At 43.4% G+C, this 19,307-nt stretch overlaps 1 protein-coding gene across 1 annotated transcript in view; it reads right to left on the bottom strand.

Annotated features, from left to right (window-relative positions):
* Positions 1 to 1,997: 1,997 nt before the first annotated feature.
* The window catches only part of LOC137359611 (probable G-protein coupled receptor 139), an 83,797-nt gene continuing 66,487 nt past the window's right edge, over positions 1,998 to 19,307 (bottom strand). Inside the window, exon 2 of the mRNA XM_068025443.1 lies at positions 1,998 to 2,896. Within this exon, the coding sequence (XP_067881544.1) occupies positions 1,998 to 2,896 (899 nt within the window). The remainder of the gene's footprint in view (positions 2,897 to 19,307) is intronic.

Here is a 19,307-nt window from a genome sequence, read left to right as displayed (position 1 = left end):
CAGGGATCAGTGCTGGGACCTTTGCTGTTTGTGGCATATATAAATGATTTGGAGGAAAATGTAGCTGGTCAGATTAGTAAGATTTGTGGACGACACAAATGTTGGTACAGTTGAGGATAGTGTTGAGGATTGTCAGAGGATACAGCATGATATAGATCGGTTGGAGACTTGGGCAGAGAAATGACAGATGGAGTTTAATCCTGACAAATGTGAAGTAATGCATTTTGGAAGGTCTAATGCAGGTGGGAGGTATACAGTAAATGGCAGAACCCTTAGGAGTATTGACAGGCAGAGGGATCTGGGCGTACAGGTCCACAGGTCACTGAAAGTGGCAACGCAGGTGGATAAGGTAGTCAAGAAGGCATTCGGTTGGCTAATCTCGGATTGTTTTCACTTGAACGACAGATGTGGAGGGGCGACATGATCGAGGTTTGCAAAGTTATGTGTGGATAGTCAGAAGCTTTTTCCCAGGGTGGAAGAGTCAGTTACTAGGGGACATAGGTTTAAGGTGAGAGGGGCAAAGTTTAGAGGGGATGTGCGAGGCAAGTTCTTTACACAGAGTGTGGTTAGTGCCTGGAACTTGCTGCCGGGGGCGATGGTGAAAGCAGGTACGATAGCAACGTTTAAGAGGCATCTTGACAAATACATGAATAGGATGGGAATAAAGGGATACGGTCCCCGGAGGTGCAGAAGATTATAGTTTAGGCAGGCATTAAGATCGGCGCAGGCTTGGAGGGCCGAATGGCCCATTCCTGTGCTGGACTGTTCTTTGTTATTTGTTCAAATTTGCCGCAGCAAATATCCATAAAATGGCCACAAATATCCTTTAAATGCACAAAGCAAACTTTACTTAAAGCTGCCATTGCTAAAATCACTTAAATGATAATCGCTAAAAACAATTATTGAACGTAGCATTTTAAGAGATATTTTCTGTGACCATTTTAATTGATATAAGTTGTTTTCATTGTAAGTGTTATTTGCTGTGTTTAGTTCGCATTTTTAGAGATAATTGTTGTCACTTTTTTGTGATATTTACGGTTACTTGTTTAAATGATATTTGCTTTGAACATTTCCAGAGATATTTTGTGTGACCATTTTGATTGATATATGTTGTGTTCATCGTAAGTGATATTTGCTGTAAACATTTTAACTGATATTTCCTGTGGCTACTCCATGCGATATTTGTTATGCCCAGTTAAGTGTTATTCATTTTGACCATTTTAAGTGATCTATTCTCTGTTCATTTTAAGGGATATTTGTGATCATTTTGTGCAACATTTGCTGTGACCATTGTAAGTGATATTTGACCATTTTAAATAATAGTTGCTGTGACTTTTCTTCAGGGCATTTACCGTCTCCTGTTTAATGAATATTTGTGACCATTAAACGAGATAGTTATTGCAATCATTTCAAACAATATTTGCTCTGCACATTTTAAGTGATATTTGCTGCGACAATTTTGATTGACATTTGTTTGGAAAATTTTAATTGATATTTGTTTTGACCGTTGTGTTCAGTGCTTGTGATATTTGCTTTGAATATTTTAAGCGATATTTCCTGTGACCATTTAAAATTACATTTTCTGTGGCTAATCAATGTGATATTTCCTACGTCCATTTAGTGTTTTTCGTTTTTATCATTTCAGTGATATTCGCAATGGCAGTTTTAAGTGATGTTTGCTTTATCCATTGAAAGGATATTTGTGAGTACTTTACGGGATATTTGCTGTGAAAACTTTGAGTGCTATTTTCTGTGATCATTTCAAGTAATATTTGCTGCAACCAGTTTAAATAATATTTATTGTGACCATTTTAAGTGATATTTGCTACGATCAGTTTAAGTGATTTTTCTTTGGTCATTTTATGCTGACGACAGACGACAGATTCCGAATTCACAGCAGCAATTTACGATATCGCGAAGCTAGTGATGGAGCATTGGCTGAGCATAAAATGAGGTGGGCTAGATTTCTGATGCTCGAAATGCTTCAGTTTTTCACATTATTTCATGAATCTAACAATTACAGCAAAGGCATATTTCACCACATTCTTCAACTGCTCCCTAAACTTAGTCTGCGCCACTGCATAAATACAAGTGTTTGTGCAGCAACTCAGGAGCTGAAGCATGACTCCCATTTGTTGTACATAAAAAGGTATATATACAGACTGATCTCTCATACTCCACATTCGGATCCATATAGAATACACCATAAACATTGCCCACAACAGTATGAAATTCCCCGAGATGGCAAACAATAAAATGATAGACTTCCTTCGGCTCTCCATCTCTGGGTCTCTGGGACTGTACCCATTGTTGTGGCTCCGAAGTTTCCAGCGGGCTCTACTGGTCACTAAAATGCATTTGACAGTTAAAGCATTGAGCAGTAGAACGAGGACAAATGGAACACATGGGGTTAGAATGTGGTGAAGTGTCTCAATTATCGCCCACATCCGGGATTGTGCAACCTCTTGTGTTACAAAACAAAACCATGGAAGGATCAGCATCATATATTCATTCCTGAACATAAAGTACCAGAAAATATTATTTAAACAGCTCAGCACAGTCACTGTTCCCAGAACCACAGGCGCCGTTTTCTCGTTGCAATATTTACTTTTCAGCTTCTGGCAACAAATGACCACAAATCGATCAAAGGTGAAAGTGACGGTGAACCAGACAGAACAGTCTGTGGCTGCATAAAGCAGGACGGCGTGAATATTACATACACGGAGGTTCCACATGAAAAGAAGCTGTTCCCGAAAGACAATTGGAATCTGCCTCAGCATCAGGTCAAGGATGATGACCAGTAGATCTGCCGCTGCCATGGCCACCAGGTATTGAGTGACACATTTGGAGAGACCACACTTTTTCCGAGACAGGACCACAATTGTCACCAAATTAACTGTGAGGAACAGAAATAAACAGGAAATTATACATCACTCTGAGCAAAGCTATTAGTTTGACTGAACAGTGAGAACGATTTGCAACTGTATATCCAGTGATGTACTGAAATGTACAAACTAAACTCAAAGTGTACAAAGCTGTAGTCCTCATCACCCTTCGGTATGATGGCGAGTCATGGGTCCCAGATGGCCATCATGTACGCCTTCGAGAGCGCTTACATCAGCGCTGGCTCTGCATCATCAAGACACACTGGCAGGACCAGATCACATGCATTGAAGTCCTGGAAATAGCAAACATCACCAGCATTGAGGCCATTCTCCGGCAAAACCACTACGTTGGGTGGGTCACATTGCCCAGACGGACAACAGTTGCCTGACCAAGATCGTGTTGCACGGATAACTGACCACTGGTAAACGGAACAGAGGAGCCTCATGTAAATGTTTCAAGGATACCCTGAACAAGTGTGTGTGCTACACCGACCATCAGCAGTGGAAAGGGCAGGCCATAGATCGTGATGCCTGGATATGCTGCACTGGGTGTGTTACAAGAGTACATCCATTTTTTGGTGTGAAATATGTTTCAAGGACTTACATTTGAATTATTAACATTGATTCATTATGAATCTTGAAGAGATGCTGAACTTTGTGGGTTTTTAAAAAAATAAGTCACCAGAAGCTTCCTGGATTTGGCTTGTAAATAATTCTTAATGTAAAGCATTAGTCTGTGGATAATCACACAAAAGGCATTGCTTTTAATTTGGGGAGATGTTTACGAAGAAGTGATAGGTCCTGATTCATTCAGGTCCAGAGGCTTGACTTAGGAACATAGGAGTAGGAGTAGGCTGTTCATCCGATTGAAACTGCCCCGACATTCAATGTAATCATGGCTCATCACCCCCTTTGTTGTTGCATCTCTGTTTAAAAAGGCAGCGAAGGATAGACCAAATAACTACAGGCCAGTCAGTCTAACCTCAGTAGTGTGCAAATTATTGGAATCTATTCTGCGCGACAGGATAAACTGTCACTTCGAAAGGTGCAGGTTAATTAAGGATTGTTTTTTTATATTCATTCAAGGGATGTGGGCGTCACTAGCTATGCCAGCATTTATTGACCATCCCTAATTGCCCTTCAGAAGGTGGTGGTGAGCTGCCTTCTTGAATCGCTGCAGTCCATTTGGGGTAGGTACATCCACAGTTCTGTTAGGAAGGGAGTTCTAGGATTTCGACCAAGCGACAGTGAAGGAACTGTGATATCGTTCCAAGTCAGGATGGTGTGTGACTTGGAGGGTAACTTTCAGGTGGTGGTGTTCCCATGTATTTGTTGCTCTTGTCCTTCTAGTTGGAAGTGGTCGCGGGTTTGGAAGGTGCTGTCTAAGGAGCCTTGGTGCATTGCTGCAGTGCATCTTGTAGATGGTACACAATGCTGCCACTGTGGGTCGGTGGTTAAGGGAGTGAATGTTTGTAGATGGTGTGTCAATCAAGTGGGCTGCTTTGTCCTGGATGGTGTCGAGCTTCTTGAATGTTGTTGAAGTTGCACCCATCCAGGCAAGTGGAGAGCATTCCATCACACTCCTGACTTATACTTTGCAAATGGTAGACAGGCTATGGGGAGTCAGGAGGTGAGTTACTCACCTCAGGATTCCCAGCATCTGACCTGCTCTTGTAGCCACGGTATTTATATGGCTGGTCCAGTTCAGTTTCTGGTCAATGGTAGCCCATAGGATGTTGATAGTGGGGGATTCAGCGATGGTAATGCCGTTGAATGTCAAGGGGCGATGGTTGGATTTTCTCTTGTTTGAGATGGCCATTGCCTGGCACTTGTGTGGTGTCTATGTAACTTGTCACTTATCAGCCCAAGCCTGGATATTGTCCAGGTCTTGCTGCATTTCTGCACGGACTGCTTCAGTATCTGAGGAGTCACGAATGGTGCTGAACATTGTGCAATCATCAGCGAACATCCCCACTTCTGACTTTATGATTGAAGGAAGGTCATTGATGAAGCAGCCAAAGATAGTTGGGCCTAGGACACTACCCTGAGGAACTCCTGCAGTGATGACCTGGAGCTTGACCTCCAACAACCACAGCCATCTTACTTTGCGCTCGGTATCACTCCAGCCAGCGGAGGGTTTTCCCCCTGATTCCCATTGACCTCTGTTTTGCTAGGGCTCCTTGATGGCGTACTCGGTCAAATGCTGCCTTGATGTCAAGGGCAGTCAATCTCACCGGACCTCTTGAGTTCAGCTCTTTTCTCCATGTTTGAACCAAGGCTGTGATGAGATCAGGAGTTGAGTGGCTCTGGCGGAATCCAAACTGAGCGTCACTGAGCAGGTTATTGCTAAGCAAATGTCGCCTGACGGCTCTGTTGATGACATCTTCCAACACTTTACTGATGATTGAGAGTAGGCTGATGGGGCGGTAATTGGCCGGGTTGGACTTGTCCTCCTTTTGGTGTACAGGACAGACCTGGGCAATTTTGCACATTGCACGGTAGATGCCAGTGTTGGAGTTGCACTGGAACAGCTTGGCTAGGGGTCCGGCAAGTTCTGGAGCACAGGTCTTCAGTACTATTGCCGGAATATTGTCAAGGCCCACAGCTCTTGCAGTGTCCAGTGCCTTCAGTCGTTTCTTGATATCACGTGGAGTGAATCGAATTGGCTGAAGTCTGGCATCTGTGATGCTGGGGACTTCAGGCGGAGGCTGAGATGGATCATCCACTCGGCACATCTGGCTGAAGATTGTTGAAAATGCTTCAGCCTTATCTTTCGCACTGATGCGCTGGGCTCCCACATCATTGAGGATGGGGATATTTGTGAAGCCACCTCCTCCAGTTAGTTGTTTAATTGTCCACCACAATTCTCGACTGTATGTGGCAGGACTGCAGAGCTTAGATCTGATCCGTTGCTTATGGGATCGCTTAGCTCTTTCTATCGCATGCTGTTAAGCAGTTTGGCATGCAAGTAGTCCTGGGTTGCAGCTTCACCAGGTTGACACCTCATTTTGAGGTATGCCTGGTGCTGCTCCTGGCATGCCCTCTTGCACTCTTCATTGAACCAGGATTGGTCTGCTGGCTTGATGGAAATGCTAGAGTGGGGGATATGCCGGGCCATGAGGTTACAGATTGTGGATGAGTACAATTCTGCTGCTGCTGATGGCCCACAGCGCCTCATGGATGCTCAGTTTTGCATTGCTATATAGGTTCGAAATCTATCCCATTTAGCACGGTGATAGTGCCACACAACACGATGGACGGTATCCTCAATGTGAAGGCGGGACTTCGTCTCCACAAGGACTTGCGGTGGTCACTCAAAGAACAAAGAACAGTACAGCACAGGAACAGGCCATTCGGCCATTCAAGCTTGCGCTGATCTTGATGCCTGCCAAAATTAAACCTTCTGCACTTCCGGGGAACGTATCCCTTTATTCCCATCCTAGTCATGTATTTGTCAAGATGCCTCTTAAACGTCGCTATCCTACGTGCTTCCACCACCTCCCCCGGCAGCAAGTTCCAGGCACTCACCACCCTCTGAGGAAAGAACTTGCCTCGCACATCACCTCTAAACTTTGCCCCTCTCACCTTAAACCTATGTCCCCGAGTAACTGACACTTCCACCCTGGGACAAAGCTTCTGACTATCCACTCTGTCCATGCCGCTCATAGCTTTGTAAACTTCTGTCATGTCGCCGCTCCACCTCTGTCGTTCCAGTGAAAACAATCCGAGTTTATTCAACCTCTCCTCATAGCTAATGCCCTCCAGACCAGGCAACATCCTGGTAAAACTCTTCTGTACCCTCTCCAAAGCCTCCATGTCCTTCTGGTAGTGTGGCGACCAGAATTGCACGCAATATTCCAAGAGTGGCCTCAATAAGTTCTGTAAAGCTGCAGCATGACTTGTCAATATTTATACTCTATGCCCCGACCGATGAAGGCAAGCATGGCGTATGCCTTCTTGACTACCTTATCCACCTGCATTGCCACTTTCAGTGACCTGTGGAACTGTGCGCCCAGATCCCTCAGCCTGTCCATACTCCTAAGGGTGCTGCCATTTATTGTATACTTCCCACCTGCATTAGACCTTCCAAAATGCATTACCTCACATTTGCCAAGATTAAACTCCATCAGCCATTTCTCTGCCCAAGTCTCCAATCGATCTATATCCTGCTGCATCCTTTGACTATCCTCATCACTATCGACAACTGCACCAAGCTTTGTGTCATCCACAAACTTACTAATCAGACTAGCAACATTTTCCTCCAAATCATTTATATATACTACAAAGAGCAAAACTTTCAGCACAGTTCCCTGTGGAACACAAGTAGTCACATCCCTCCATTCAGAAAAGCACCCTTCCACTGCTGCACTCTGTCTTCTCTGACTGAGTCAGTTCTGTATTGATCTTGCCAGCTCACCTCTGATCCCATGTGACTTCACCTTTTGTACCAGTCTGCCATGCTGGACCTTGTCGTCAAAGGCTTTACTAAAGTCCATATAAATAACATCCACTGCCCTTCCTTCATCAATCATCTTCGTCACTTCCTCAAAAAACTCAATCAAATTCGTGAGACACTACCTCCCCTTCACAAAACCATGCTGCCTCTTGCTAGTAAGTTCGTTTGTTTCCTAATGAGAGTAAATCCTGTCCCGAAGAATGCTCTCCAATAATTTCCCTGCCACTGACGGAAGTCCCCCCAGCCTATAATTTCTTAAATTATCCTTGCTAACCTTCTTAACCAAAGGAACAACATTGGCTATTCTCCAGTCCTCTGGGACCTCACCTGTAGCCAATGAGGATGCAAAGATTTCTGTCAAGGTCCCAGCAATTTCTTCCCTAGCCTCCCTCAGTATTCTGGGGTAGATCCTATCAGGCCCTGGGGACTTATCTACCTTAATGCTTTGCAAGACACCCAGCACATCCTCCTTTTTGATATGTGATGACTGAGACTATCGACACTCTCTTCCCTCGGCTCATCATCCACCAAGTCCTTCTCTTTGGTGAATACTGATGCAAAGTACTCATTTAGTACCTCGCCCATTTCCGCTGGCTCCACACATAGATTCCCTTCTCTGTCCTTGAGTGGGCCAACCCTTTCCCTAGTTACCCTCTTGCACTTTATATCCGTCTAAGGCGCCTTGGGATTCTCCTTAATCCTGTTTGCCAATGGCTTTTCATGACCTCTTTTCGCCCTCCTGGCTCCTTTCTTAAGTTCCGTGCTACTTTCTTTATATTCCTCAAGGGCTCCGTCTGTTGCCAGCTTTCTAGCCCTTACCAATGCTTCCTTTTTCTTTTTAACGAAGCTCACAATATCCCTCGTAATCCAAGCTTCCTGAAACTTTCCAAAATTATCCTTCTTCCTCACAGGAACATGCCAGTACTGGATTCTAATCAACTGACGTTTGAAAGACTCCCACATGTCAGATGTTGATTTACCCTCAAACAGCCACCCCCAATCTAAATTCTTCAGTTCCTGCCTAATGTTGTTATCATTAGCCTTCCCCCAATTTAGCATCTTCTCCCGAGATCTACTCTTATCCTGATCCACAAGTACCTTAAAACTTACGGAATTATGGTCACTGCTCCCGAAATTCTCCCCTACTGAGTGTTTGACCACTAGGCCGGGCTCATTCCCCAATACCAGGTCCAGTACAGCCCCATCCCCAGTTGGACTATCTACATATTGTTTCAAGAAGCCCTCCTGGATCCTCCTTACTAATTCTGCCTCATCCAAGCCCCTAGCACTAACTGAGTCCCAGTCAATCTAGGGGAAGTTAAAATCACCCACCACAACTACCCTGTTACTTTTACATCTTTCCAAAATCTGTCTACATATCTGCTCCTTTACTTCCCACTGGCTGTTGGGAGGCCTGCAGTAAACCCTCAACATCGTGACTGCATTTTCCTATTCCTGAGCTCCACCCATATTGCCTCACTGCATGACTCCTCCGAGGTGTCCTCCCGCAGTACAGCTGTGATATTCTCTTTCACCAGTAATGCAATTCCACAACCCCTTTTACATCCCCCTCTATCCCAGCTGAAGCTTCTCAATCCCGGAACATTTAGCTGCCAATCCTGTCCTTCCCTCAACCAAGTCTCTGCAATAGCAGCAACATCAGAGTTCCAAGTACTAATCCAAGGTCTGAGTTCATCTGCCTTACCTGTTATACTTCTCGCATTGAAACAAATGCACTTCAGACCACCAGTCCTGCTGTGCTCCGCAACATCACCCTGCCTGCTCTTCCTCTTGGTCTTACTGGCCTTATTTACTCGATCGCCCTCAATTATTTCACCTGTTGTCCGACTGCTCTTGTTCCCACCCCTCTGCCACACTAGTTTAAACCCTCCCGACTGACACTAGCGAACCTCCAGCCGGGATATTTGTGCCCCTCCAGTTTAGATGCAGCCCGTCCTTCTTGTACAGGTCCCACCAGTCCCTGAATATATCCCAATGGTCCAGATATCTGAACCCTCCCTTCTACACCAGCAGTTCAGCCACGTGTTTAGCTGCACCATCTTTCTTTTTCTAGCCTCACTGGCACGTGGAACAGGGAGTAATCCAGAGATTACAACACGAGAAGTCCTGTCTTTTAACGTTCTACCTAACTCCCTAAACTCCCCCTGCAGGACCTAGTCACTCTTCCTGCCTGTGTCAGTGGTACCGATGTGTACCACAACCTCTGACTGTTCAACCGCCCCCTTCAGGATGCCCCCTGTCCGTTCAGAGACATCCTTGCTCCTGTCACCAAGGATGCAACCTACCATCCTGGAGTTTCTTTCACATCCACAGAAGCGCCTATCTGTGCCCCTGATTATAGAGTTCCCTATAATTATTGCTCTTCTTGGCTTTGTCCCTCCCTGCTGAACAACAGTGCCAGCCCTGGTGCCACTGCTCTGGCTGCTGCAGTTGTTTTCCCCTCAACGTTCATTCCCCCCACCAACAGTGTCCTAAACGGTATACTTGTTATAGAGGGGGATAGCCATAGGGGATTCCTGCACTGACTGCCTGCCCCTTCTAGCGGTCACCTATCTATCCTCCTGTACCTTGGATGTAACCACTTCTCTAAAACTCCTGTCTATGACGCTTTCTGCCACCTGAATGCTCGTAAGTGCATCCAGTTGCTGCTCCAACTGATCCATGCGGTCTGTGAGGAGCTGAAACTGGGTACACTTCCTGCAGATGTAGTCGTCCGAAACACTGGGAGCATCACGGACCTCCCACATCTCACAGGTGAAGCACTTTACCCCTCTAACTGACATTTTTAGCACTAATTAATAAATTAATTTAAAATAAATAAATCTTAGAATGTTACTCAAATGAGGCCATTTGGGTAGAACTTAAAAACAAAAAGTGGCAATCAGCTGGATGCATGTGTACTACAGGCCTACAAACAGTCAGGATGAGATAGAGGAGCAGGTATGTCGGCAAATCTCAGAGAGGTGTAAAAATAATAGGGTAATAATAGTAGGGAACTTCAACTTCACCAATATTAACTGGGGTAGTCTTAGTGCAAACGGCTTAAAGGGGCAGAATTCTTAAAATGCATACAAGAGAGCTTTTTGACCCAGGATGTAGAAAGTCCTACAAGAGAATGTTGCAGAGGAGATTTACTAGGATGTTGCCTGGTATGGAGGGAAGGTCTTACGAGGAAAAGCTGAGGGACTTGAGGTTGTTTTCATTGGAGAGAAGGAGGAGGAGAGGTGACTTAATAGAGACATATAAGATAATCAGAGGGTTAGATAGGGTGAATAGTGAGAGTCTTTTTCCTCGGATGCTGATGGCAAACACGAGGGGACATAGCTTTAAGTTGAGGGGTGATAGATATTGGACAGATGTCAGAGGTTGTTTCTTTACTCAGAGAGTAGTAGGGGCGTGGAACGCCCTGCCTGCAACAGTAGTAGAGTCGCCAACTTTAAGGGCATTTAAGTGGTCATTGGATAGACATATGGATGAAAATGGAATAGTGTAGGTCAGATGGTTTCACAGGTCGGCGCAACATCGAGGGCCGAAGGGCCTGTACTGCGCTGTAATGTTCTTTAAAAAAAAGGGGCAGTACTGGACCTAATCCTTGCTAATGAAGCAGGTCAAGTGATAGAAGTGTCAGTGGGGTAGCATTTCAGGGATAGTGACGATAACTCTGTAAGATTTAAGGTAGTTATGGAAAAGGACAAAGATGGACCAGAAATAAAGGTACTGAATTGGGGGAAACCCGATTTCAATATACTAAGACAGATTCTGGCCAAAGTGGACTGAGAGCAGTTACTTGTAGGAAGGTCTACGCCAGACCAGTGGGAGTCATTCAAAGAGGAATTTGTGGGACTTCAGAGCCAACATGTACCCATTAAGGTGAAGGGTAGGTCCAACATGTCCAGGGAACCCTGGATGTCAAGGGATATAGAGAATAGGATCAGGAAAAAAAGGAGGCTTATGGCAGATACCAAGCGCTGAAAACAGCGGAGGCACCAGAGGAGTATAGAAAGTGCAGAGTGGTACTTACAAAAGTAATTAGGAGAGCGAAGAGGGGACATGAAAAAACACTGGTTGGCAAGATAAAGGAAAATCCCAAGGCGTTTAATAAATATATTCAGGGTAAGAGGAAAGGCAGGGAAAGAGTAGGGCCCATTAGGGACCAAGGTGGCAATCTGTGTGTGGAGTCAGAGGACATAGGTGAGGTTTTAAATGATTACTTTTCATCTGTCTTCACTATGGAGAAGGATGATGTAGGTGTAGAGATTAGGGAGGGGGATATACTTGAACATATGAGCGTTGAAAGGGAGGGAATATTAGTATTTTTAGCGGGCTTAAAAGTAGATAAATCCTCAGGACCAGATGACATGTATCCCAGGCTGTTAGGTGAAGCAAGGGAGGAAATAGCAGGGAGTTTTAAATTTTAAATCCTCTCTGGCCACGGGACAGGTACCAGAGCGCTGGAAAACAGCGAATGTGGTACCATTATTCAAGAAGGGTAGTAGGGAAAAACAGGTAATTACAGGCCGGTAAGTCTAACATTAGTGGTTGGGAAAATATTGGAAAAATTCTGAGGGGCAGTATTAATCTCCACTTGGATGGGCAGGGATTAATCAGGGATAGTCAGCATGGCTTTGTCAGGGGGTGATCATGTCTAACTGAATTGACTGCATTTTTCGAGGAGGTCACAAGATGTGTCGATGAGGGTGTTGGAGAAATTTTCTGAGCTTTGCGAATTATTACATAACTTTGTAGAAGCAGAAAAGCAGGACACAGCTTGTCGCTAATCTAACCACAACCAACGGTCATAAATTGTAGACAGAGCAGCTAACCACAATCAGACATTACGGCCAGATATGGTGTCTGGAGTGGGCATTGAATTAAGGAACTAGCTTGTTATTGTTGAAACTGATGTTTCGCTGACCTCGGACCCTGCATGGTGCACCGTTACGTAGGCAGTCTTGTGTGTGCTTATCTAATTGTGAAACTGTTAGCTCTGCCTTTGTTTATACTATATAAGTCCACGGCGATCTGTAGCTCTTTGGGAGTAGCTCTGGACCGCATTTAGGTAAGGTGTGCCCCCCCATGATATCATGCAATAAAGGGTTTGATTCTCAACGTCTGAGTCCGGAGAATTTGTTCAACAATTGGGCACAATCAGGATTTTCTTCAACAGTTTGGCGTAGTCGGCAGGATCCCTGACTTCACGGGAACCAAATGAACCTATTGAAGAAATAATTGACAGGATCAGGGGTAAGTCAACTTTTCTGCGACCCTGATATCCCAATCACCCAGCCTGAGCCGGAATTAAGAGGACAACTGCGTCCCACGTGAAGGCCAGGAATTAAGTGGGCGAAGGGAACAAAGGGGTCAAGGAAGAATTGGCTGAAACCTGATCAGAAAAGATCTAAAATTCCGCGAAGGGAAGTTGAAAAGGAGATAAGTAGAAAATCCAGTAAAATGTGGCGAATTCGGTGTAGTAGTAGTACCAAATTCCGGGAATTTGGTGATCCTAATTTGAATTTGCACGAGCTGTTCCTCCACCGGGTGGAGTAAAGAGGCTGTGGGACAGAAGGAGTTAGGACAACTGTCTGGGACGGTGAACGACTGGGGCTGTAACTAAACTGCCAAATTGACCCGACAGGCACATGATCGTTGCTCCTGAGTACACGAGCCGGAATCTGGCCCCAGAGAGAGAGGCTGTGGGACGGAGGGAGAACGAAAGAGCGTTCGCCTGAGAGAGAGGGGTGTGCCAGTTAGCTGACCTTGAGAATTTAACATTAACTGCGCCTGTTCGTATCCTTGTGTCTATTTGTTTGTTGTGTCTTGTTTGTTTTCCTGTGTTTTAATGCTACTTGATTCATAGAAAAGAACTCGTAAATTTAGAAGGTTTTGAGAAAGTAGAAGTAAGAGTGGACTCAACGGCTTCCAAGAAGGAAGGGTTGCCCCCAGGGACAAGTAAACCATGTCCTCTGGAGAAAGGCGACCCACGTCCGTTTGCCCCCTCGAAGGAGACGCAGAAGCGCCACGGTAAATATGTGTTTTAAAGATAGGAATGTGTGAGAGTAAAAACAAGTAACTGTGTCTTTGATTCGACTGTGAGAATGTCGGAAGCTTCCGCGAATGAATTGAATAACTGGGAAGAACAGCTTGTATTCTGCAGAACTGACTGTCGTTAACTCTTTGTTGTCTGGCTTTAATGTTAAAAGCATGAGTCTATTAAGTTGTTTGGAATTGAATGAGTGTGAAAAGTGATTGTTGAGTGTGTTCATTTCGATTTAAGATTGTGCACCCAGGAATGGGATATAAAATTGAATTATATTTTAAGTTAAAGTTTTATTTTTAGTTGGTTTTGCAACTGTAAAAAGGCAATGAACAATTTTCTGAGGGATAAGCTGCAGCCTTGAAGGTCTGAAGATGTCTGGCAGAAATCTAATTTGGGGTTTGGAACATTGATTTAATTGGAAGCTCTGCTATTGTTTTATTTTACAGTCTAAATTTGAAAACATGTTTCACTGACTGTTATACTGTTTTAAGGGAAAGAAAGGATAGAAAAGGAGATATAGGAAAGATTCTGTCTGTTTAAAAAGATTAAAGTTTGTGTAAGGACCTAGTGTTAAGTCTTTTGTTGTAAGAATGTTAAATAACTTTTTCTTTAGTTTAGGGTGGCACAGTGGCGCAGTGGTTAGCACCGCAGCCTCACAGCTCCAGGGACCCGGGTTCGATTCCGGGTACTGCCTGTGTGGAGTTTGCAAGTTCTCCCTGTGTCTGCGTGGGTTTTCTCCGGGTGCTCCGGTTTCCTCCCACAAGCCAAAAGACTTGCAGGTTGATAGGTAAATTGGCCATTATAAATTGTCACTAGTATAGGTAGGTGGTAGGGAAATATAGGGACAGGTGGGGATGTTTGTTGGGAATATGGGATTAGTGTAGGATTAGTATAAAATGGGTGGTTGATGTTCGGCACAGACTCGGTGGGCCGAAGGGCCTGTTTCAGTGCTGTATCTCTAATCTAATCTAATCTAGTTTTTCGTTTTATTACAGTCATTTGAAAAGGCGCCTGAAGAAAGAGCAAGAAAATGATGTAATTTACCTATATTTTAAAATAAGCACGTGCTATTCTGTTCTGTGTGTAGTTAATAAGTATTATAAGTTAATAAGTATGAATTGAATTAATACTGTTAAGGTTAATTGACCTGTTTAAGTTGAAGAACTGGAAATGTCATTTGCAACCACAATGAACTTTCAAGTTTAGCATGTCGAGTTTTGGAGGAGTCTTAAGTTCTGGACAGAGGACTCACTCATATAACATCGGCAGTTTTGATTTTTAAATATTATTGCAATGAATTGGAATTGGAATCATCTTTGTCGTAAAATTCCTTGGATTAGGAATCTCTGACAAGAGATACAAAAAGTTTGGAAACAATTGGAGTTTAATCTAAAATGCTGTCTTTCCTGATGGAGATGCTTTCCTTTGAAGTTGAAATATGTTACACATGATTTTGTTGTTTTTAAACCCGAAGGATACCAAAAGGATTGAAAAGGTTTAAAATAGATAGTTCTTTTCGATCAGAAAAGAAAGGTTTTGTAAAGTGACGTAGCTGAGAATGTTTTGCTCTGCACCCTTGGAGACAAACATAGAACTTAACTCCCTGCAGCTTTTTGCATTGCTGAGAGTCAAATTTATACATATTGGACGTTGCCAAATTTTACATTTCTAAGTTGACAGATAGAATTGGACAAATTAACCCATTGGGCTCAGGGGCAGAGCCACAATGGATTCTTTTTTAGCAGGTGACGGCAGGTTCCAAGGCCACATGAGAACTGATGCCACAACAAGAGATCCAGCAGCTTTGAGAATTTAAAACTTAATTGCAGACATCAAATATCATAGCATCTTTATCAATGAGACAAAATGCTTGAGAAGAAAAGATAGTTGCAAGCATTTCTGTCCTTAACGTACAAAAAGTACAACCAAGTCTGGGCATAAGAAATTGAAATCAATAACAAAATTTAATTGATATGAGTGGTTATTTAAAGCACTAAAAGGGAAATTTATCTGATATTTAAGAGGACAATCAAAGTTTTAGAAAATAACAAATCTGTGGTTTACTGTGTTGGACATTAGCAATGGGTTCTGGTCCATACAGTTGGCACAAGAGTGTCAAAATAAATTTGCATTTACGTTCAAGGGACAACAGTACATCTGGACGTGTCTCTCCCAGGGATTTTATAATAATCCATCGATATTCCACCTTCCTTCAGAAGGTTAGAGTGAAAGTTAAGCTGAAAATTGCACCGATAATGAAGGAAAACGTTTCTTATTTGGGAATAATAATAACACAGGGAAAGCATGAGACAGAGCAAAAGTGTGTGCAGACAATCCTCGAACTCCCCTAGCACAAGATATTAAAGCTCTAAAAAAAAGGACTGTTCCTATTTCTGGTTATGAGATTAAACAGACAATAAGCACCAACCCCCACGGTTAACCCCACATCCGCATTACCGACGAGTAAGGTTACGACCCAACAGCCACAAGTGACTGGTCTCCCTTGCCCGGTCTTGACTACAGGACTAGAAAATAGACTTGCGATAATAAAACCTAATAAAATTGTATATGATAATATAACGCTTGAGTTGGTACCGGTAATATTGATTTTCTCAGATATCCAGCTACCTGACTGGTGCCCTGAGAAGACCCGAGAGTTGTACAAGGTATTACTGTAACAATTGTTGAGACAGGAATTTGGTAATGCGAAAATAATAAAGGGAAAGAGACATAAACGCAGTTTAGTGAATGACGCAGCCACAGTCTTTAATACGGGAACTTCAATTGTCAATACTATAGATTTGGAAAATGTGGACCAGAAGGTTAGAACTCTCAGTCAGCTAGTAAAGGATATTGTTTTTAAAAAAGGAACAAAAGGCACAGAAGTGGTGTAGCTAAAGTAGGACAGGATCTGTCAAAAACAGTGACAGGACTGGTGAGAGTACGGGAAGGTCATGCTCATACTATTAATGATATCATAGAAAAGGTAAAGGAGGTCCATGACATTTCAAATAATGAAAGTGTTTGTAGTACATATGGTCCGTGGATGTTAGAACAAACGAAGGAAAATTGGAGGCAAATTGATGCAGGACAGGTACCAGTTTGGATCAATTACACCCAGTTGGAGGACTTAGCTAGTCACACAAATGATAAAATTATCAGGTGCCAACTCAGAAAACTTAAGGTATGGAAAGGTCAGGAATGTGTAAATACAGGATCTATGAGTATTGGAGTAGTGTTGGGAATACCTGTAATTCTGAGAGATAAGTTAGGGATACAATTTAATGAAGTAGAAAATATAGAAGTGATAAGGGGAAAAGATTACATAAAATACAATGATATTTTACCCTATGTTATGGAAATTGGAAAAGAGGTAATTGGACCAACATTGTCCATTGTCTGAGTGTAGTCTGGAAAACCAGGTGATCAGATGTCCTCGTCCTGTATATAAAACGGCAGAATCAAAAATGCGGATTTAATACCACTGTAAATTGCACCATGGAGACTAGGAAAGCATTGTCAGGACTAACCCATGTGGCCTATATGGGAAAGGGGAGATATTGCTTAACCACCACAGCGAAGGAGTACCAGTATGGACATAAACGGACTTGTCCGGTGAGCAACAGTACATTTTGGTTCAACCCACAAATACCAACCCGAGTAGGGAAAATGGAGCTGGTACAGATACATGAGCAAAAGACAGAAACGATAACTGTGACAGAAAGTATTAAGGAGGATTTGACAAATTACCTCCGAGAATATGAATATACTATTCAGCCATTGCTCACACGCTTGGGTAAAGAGAGACAGCAGCTGGAAGCCATTGCAAGCTGGAACAACAGTCGAAGATGCTACAAGATGAGATTGACAAGATAAATTATTCTACCTGGCAGGAGGACTTATGGAACTGGGGGTCAAACGTGCAGATACACACCTGGTTTAGAATTATCTCCCATGTCCTGACAGTGGTTTTGGGTATCATGGCGTCATATGTGACAGACTTAATTTGGCAACTTAAGAAATTGATTAGGCAATGCAAGAGGATGTATGAACACAGGTTGGACAGCTACCCGAAAAGCAATTAGTGTTCGAGCTTGCTCTGTAAAAGGAGGGACAATTAGTTATGCCATAAAAGGGTAATTGGATAACCTTCTCATATGTACTTAAAGTGAGCAAATGAATGATCAATGTACTTTATGAAATTGTATTATGTTTGTACAATAGATTATGTAACAATGATGTTTAAATGACATGGTAAATGTACAAGTGTACCACCTTTTATGTTGTAAACAAGTGATTGAAGCCCCTGCAAAACTTATGCCTTTACAGAGTTCCCGCTGCCCCCTTGTGATATAAGCAGGCGACGTATTGAGTGCGACCCCTCCGAGTGTTGAAGGCTGTTGCGAGACAAAGAGAGACCATTAAAGGCACCGAGGTGGGATCAAGGTAAGGATTCTTAAAAGGGTTGTAGAAGAGTCAAGCGGGGACTGTGAGAACAGAATTTTAGAATTTTAAGAACAGAGTTTATGGGGACATTTAAGCTGAGATTAATCAATCATGTATTGCGAGCTTGGCCTTGCGGCTGCTACAGCGCGATGGTAGGAAAGATATAATGCTGCAATGACTACTTTAAATACCTCTCCCCTCCACATACGATGATATTGTGTTATCATGGTATGATAAAAGGAGGGATTGTTGGAGAAATTTTCTGAGCTTTGCGAATTATTACTTAACTTTGTAGAAGCAGAAAAGCAGGAGACAGCTTGTAGCTAATCTAACCACAACCAACGGTCATAAATTGTAGACAGAGCAACTAACCACAATCAGACATTACGGCCAGATATGGTGTCTGGAGTGGGCATTGAATTAAGGAACTAGCTTGTTATTGTTGAAACTGATGTTTCGCTGACCTCGGACCCTGCATGGTGCACCGTTACGTAGGCAGCCTTGTGGGTGCTTATCTAATTGTGAAACTGTTAGCTCTGCCTTGGTTTATACTACATAAGTCCACGGCGATCTGTAGCTCTTTGGGAGTAGCTCTGGACCGCATTTAGGTAAGGTTTGCTCTCCCATGATATCATGCAATAAAGGGTTTGATTCTCAACGTCTGAGTCCGGAGAATTTGTTCAACAATTGGGCACAATCTGGATTTTCTTCAACAGAGGGTAAAGCAGAAGATGCAGTATACAAGGATTTCAGTAAGGCTTTTGAGAAGGGTAAGCATGGAAGATTGGTTAAGAAAGAAAGAGCCCATGGGATGCAGGACAATTTGGCAAATTGGATCCAAAATTGGCTTAGTGGCAGCAGGCAGAGGGTAATAGTCAAGGGCTGCTTTTGCGATTTGAAGCCTATGACCAGTGCTGTACCACAGGGATCCGTGCTGTGACCCTTGCTGTTTGTAGTGTTCATTAATGATTCAGACATGAATATAGGAGATATGATCAGTAAGTTCGCAGATGACACGAACATTGGTGGTGTTGTAAATCGTGAAGTGGAAATCCTTAGATTACAGGGAGATATAGATGGGCTGGTAAGATCCGCGGAGCAGTGGCAAATTGAATGCAATCATAAAAACAGTGAGGTAATGCATTTTGGAGAACTAACAAGGCAAGGGAATACACAATGGATGATAGGACCCAAGGAAGTACAGAAAGTCAGAAGGACCTTGGTGTACCTGTCCACAGATCACTGAAGGCAGCCGCACTGCCTGTGTGGAGTTTGCAAGTTCTCCCTGTGTCTGCGTGGGTTTTCTCCGGGTGCTCCGGTTTCCTCCCACAAGCCAAAAGACTTGCAGGTTGGTAGGTAAATTGGCCATTATAAATTGTCACTAGTATAGGTAGGTAGTAGGGAAATATAGGGACAGATGGGGATGTTTGGTAGGAATATGGGATTAGTGTAGGATTAGTAT

Source organism: Heterodontus francisci, unplaced genomic scaffold (assembly GCF_036365525.1).
Source record: "Heterodontus francisci isolate sHetFra1 unplaced genomic scaffold, sHetFra1.hap1 HAP1_SCAFFOLD_521, whole genome shotgun sequence".
NCBI classification, from domain to species: Eukaryota; Metazoa; Chordata; class Chondrichthyes; order Heterodontiformes; family Heterodontidae; genus Heterodontus; species Heterodontus francisci.
This window is presented reverse-complemented; position numbering and strand designations above follow the sequence as displayed.